The sequence below is a fragment of the Mastomys coucha genome, unplaced genomic scaffold (genome assembly GCF_008632895.1).
Source record: "Mastomys coucha isolate ucsf_1 unplaced genomic scaffold, UCSF_Mcou_1 pScaffold1, whole genome shotgun sequence".
NCBI lineage: Eukaryota > Metazoa > Chordata > Mammalia > Rodentia > Muridae > Mastomys > Mastomys coucha.
In genome coordinates this window covers 3061764-3065004 of record NW_022196891.1, presented here as the reverse complement: position 1 = coordinate 3065004, position 3241 = coordinate 3061764, and the positions used below count along the sequence as shown (strand labels likewise).

The following is a 3241-nucleotide window of genomic DNA, read 5'->3' as shown; positions in this document are numbered from 1 at the left end:
GGTGCTCTTGAGATCTCCGGTTGGGATTCCTACGGATTGACATTCACAGTGAAGCCTGAGTGTGAGAACCCAATCTGGAAAGCCTCCTGATTTTTCTTCCACCTAGCCCCCAGACCCCAACTCCCAATTCATAGCAAGTTTAAAGAAGCTTCTACAAGGAGACTTCTGAAGATCGATGGTGTGGTTGCCTTATGTATTTGTTTGGGTTTTACCAAAAAAGGGGAAACTTGACAGAAGATCATGCCGTCCTTAGAAAATGCAGTAAGTCTTTGCACAGGAATTTGGTTTAATGTAACTTTCCATGGACGCGTTTGAAATATTTTTTACTTCAAGTTCATTCAAGCAAATTTAATTTCCAGACAGTTTAATGCATTTTTTTAACGTGTAACTTGTAGCGGATATACCTTTCTTATCCTAAATATATAAAGGAAAACACACCTGATTTTAACTTCCTAGGTCGTCCCGCCTCCTCACCTTTCAGCATTGCGGAGGAAGTAGACTGATATTAACAAAGCTTAATAAATAATGTGCCTCATGAAATAAAAAGCAGAAAGGAATTTGAATAAAAATTTCCTGCATCTCATGCCAAGGGGGAAACACCAGAATCAAGTGTTCGGCGTAACTAAAGACGCCCCTTCATCCAAGAATGCAAAGCACATCCAATAAAAGAGCTGGATTATAACTATTCTTTTTTTTTTCTTTCGGGGCCGTGGGGCGGGAGTCGGGACGCGAAGTGCCCTTGGTACCTGCAGCTTCTTTTCGGGGCAGGATGGCGCAAGCCGGGAGAACAGGGTATGATAACCGGGAGATCGTGATGAAGTACATACATTATAAGCTGTCACAGAGGGGCTATGAGTGGGATGCTGGAGATGCAGACGCGGCGCCCCTGGGGGCTGCCCCCACCCCTGGCATCTTCTCCTTCCACCACCCTGAGAGCAACCCAAGGCCCGCTGTGCACCGGGACACAGCTGCCAGGACGTCTCCTCTACGACCCCTCGTTGCCACCGCTGGGCCCGCGCTCAGCCCTGTGCCACCTGTGGTCCACCTGACCCTCCGCCGGGCTGGGGATGACTTCTCTCGTCGCTACCGTCGCGACTTTGCAGAGATGTCCAGTCAGCTGCATCTGACGCCCTTCACCGCGAGGGGACGCTTTGCCACGGTGGTGGAGGAACTCTTCAGGGATGGGGTGAACTGGGGGAGGATTGTGGCCTTCTTTGAGTTCGGTGGGGTCATGTGTGTGGAGAGCGTCAACAGGGAGATGTCACCCCTGGTGGACAACATCGCCCTGTGGATGACTGAGTACCTGAACCGGCATCTGCACACCTGGATCCAGGATAACGGAGGCTGGGTAGGTGCAAGTCTGGTTGAATGAGTCTGGGCTTTGATCTCAAGGCCGAGATGCGCAGGTTGGAGTGTGAGTGGATTCTGGGTCAAAATGGGCCACTGAGCCGATGAAATAAAATGAGTTTGTAGCTTTGCTCCCCTGAACTCTCACTCCCTTCCTCTGGGTGGATCACACCCTGCTAACACTGTGTTAACACCTGCCTGCTGGCTGAGGGCGCAAAGGTCCAGCATTTTTGATGCAGTAGGGACTTGGAGATAAACAGTATCCCTCCAGTGACTCTCAGAGTTAGTTAGCCCGAGTAGTTTGCTGCAGATGTTCTGGGTCCTGTGTAGGAACCACACCTCCAGCACTCCCTCTTGACCTGTGCAGCTTTAATTCCTCTGGTGGACTAACAAAACTTAAAAAGGTCCAACTAGACAAGCAGGCTCCACCAGAGGACGCAGGCAAACCTTTTCTAACTCACTTGGGAACATTTTTCCCAAAGAAAAACAATACAGCTCCTTTTCCTGGAAATCATAGCTAAGCTTGTAAAAAAGGTAAGCTTAGGTATTCGTGGATGTTTGTGGAATCCAGTCAGTCTGTGCCGTAGTCCCAGTGGGCGTGGTGTGTGTGCGCCCTGAACAGGCCGTGGTTGCTCCTGTCCCTCAGCGAATATGCAGGGATTTAGAAGTTTGCATCCACTTTAATGTCTTTTAGTTTATCTACCTACAGTCTACATCGTTTTGCAATCTCTACTGCTGAGTGACCTTGTATCTAGGGTGCCTACGAAAGGAGTAGTGGAGTCCACTTAGCTGTGGGGCCTCCAGCCCTGACAAGTTAAAATGATTAGTATCCATAACACTGATGAGCATCTATGGGATGATTGTTTTCTGGTGTCTTGGGAGGTCAAGCTTCCATATTTTACCATATGATTTAAGCTTTTCCCTGCTTTGGGGGGCAGAGAGCAGACTTAAGACTTGTTATGCCTAAAACAATTACGTTATGAGAAAGCAATAATTATTGTCTAACATTTTTAAAAGACCTTGTTTTAATGAAAAGGGTTTTCATTTTAGTCCTGCCTTGGTAGTATAAAGAGAATGAGTAATTTTTTTTTTTTTAAATAGAGTTTAACAGGAACAAAAAGTCTGTAACCGAGCGAATGTGAACCAAATATCTAGAAGCACGTTATGTTTTTACTACGGTTTGCAAGATATGCTAATATTCATAGGCCCTGAAAAAGCCAAGAAAAACAGATGATTGATGTGAACATCTGATCTTATTTGACCAAAGTTGACAAAATATTGGTGGCACTGTTCAATGTTTAAAAGTAAAATTAACTCAAATATCAGAGTTTAAGTACTTGAAATTCACATGCTCTTTGTGAATTGCTTGTCTGTTGACATCCCACAGCATCAGATAGTTAGCAATGCTGGAAGACTTGGCTGAAGGATAGAAACTATTTTGTAAGATGTTTAGTTAAGTAGGTGGTTTGATATTGTAGCCATGTATTCAAAGAGATGGGAACTTCAGGCTCCAGAAGAATCATTTTAAAGTCAAAATAAAACTGATTCAGGTTTATTATTTCATATTTTTATTAAAAATGTTTCTTTCTATTTGAAAGAAATCCAAAGCAGAGAATGTGTGGTATTGACTGTGGAGTTAATAAAAAGATGGGAAACAGGACTTCAGATACATCCTGACCTTTGGTGTCAGCTTGCAAAAGATACGTCAGAGAGCCAAGGTTTCTCTCTAAATGAAGCGTCTCTCTTTTTTTTTTTTTCTGTGTTCATCATCAAGTTTTTGTTGTAGGGCCTATCTCTGTGGTCAACAGGTATCTATCTGAGTTTGATAAATGCATAGGCTTCATGTTGTGAAGCTAAACCACAGTGGCATACTGGAACAGATGATACAAATTTT

At 44.5% G+C, this 3241-nt stretch overlaps 1 protein-coding gene across 1 annotated transcript in view; it reads left to right on the top strand.

Annotated features, from left to right (window-relative positions):
* Bcl2 (BCL2 apoptosis regulator) overlaps window positions 1-3241 on the top strand; it is a 180649-nt gene that overhangs the window by 651 nt on the left and 176757 nt on the right. Inside the window, exon 1 of the mRNA XM_031379887.1 lies at window positions 1-1348. This exon is cut by the window's left edge and continues 651 nt beyond it. Within this exon, the coding sequence (XP_031235747.1) occupies window positions 770-1348 (579 nt within the window). The 5' untranslated portion in view covers window positions 1-769. The remainder of the gene's footprint in view (window positions 1349-3241) is intronic.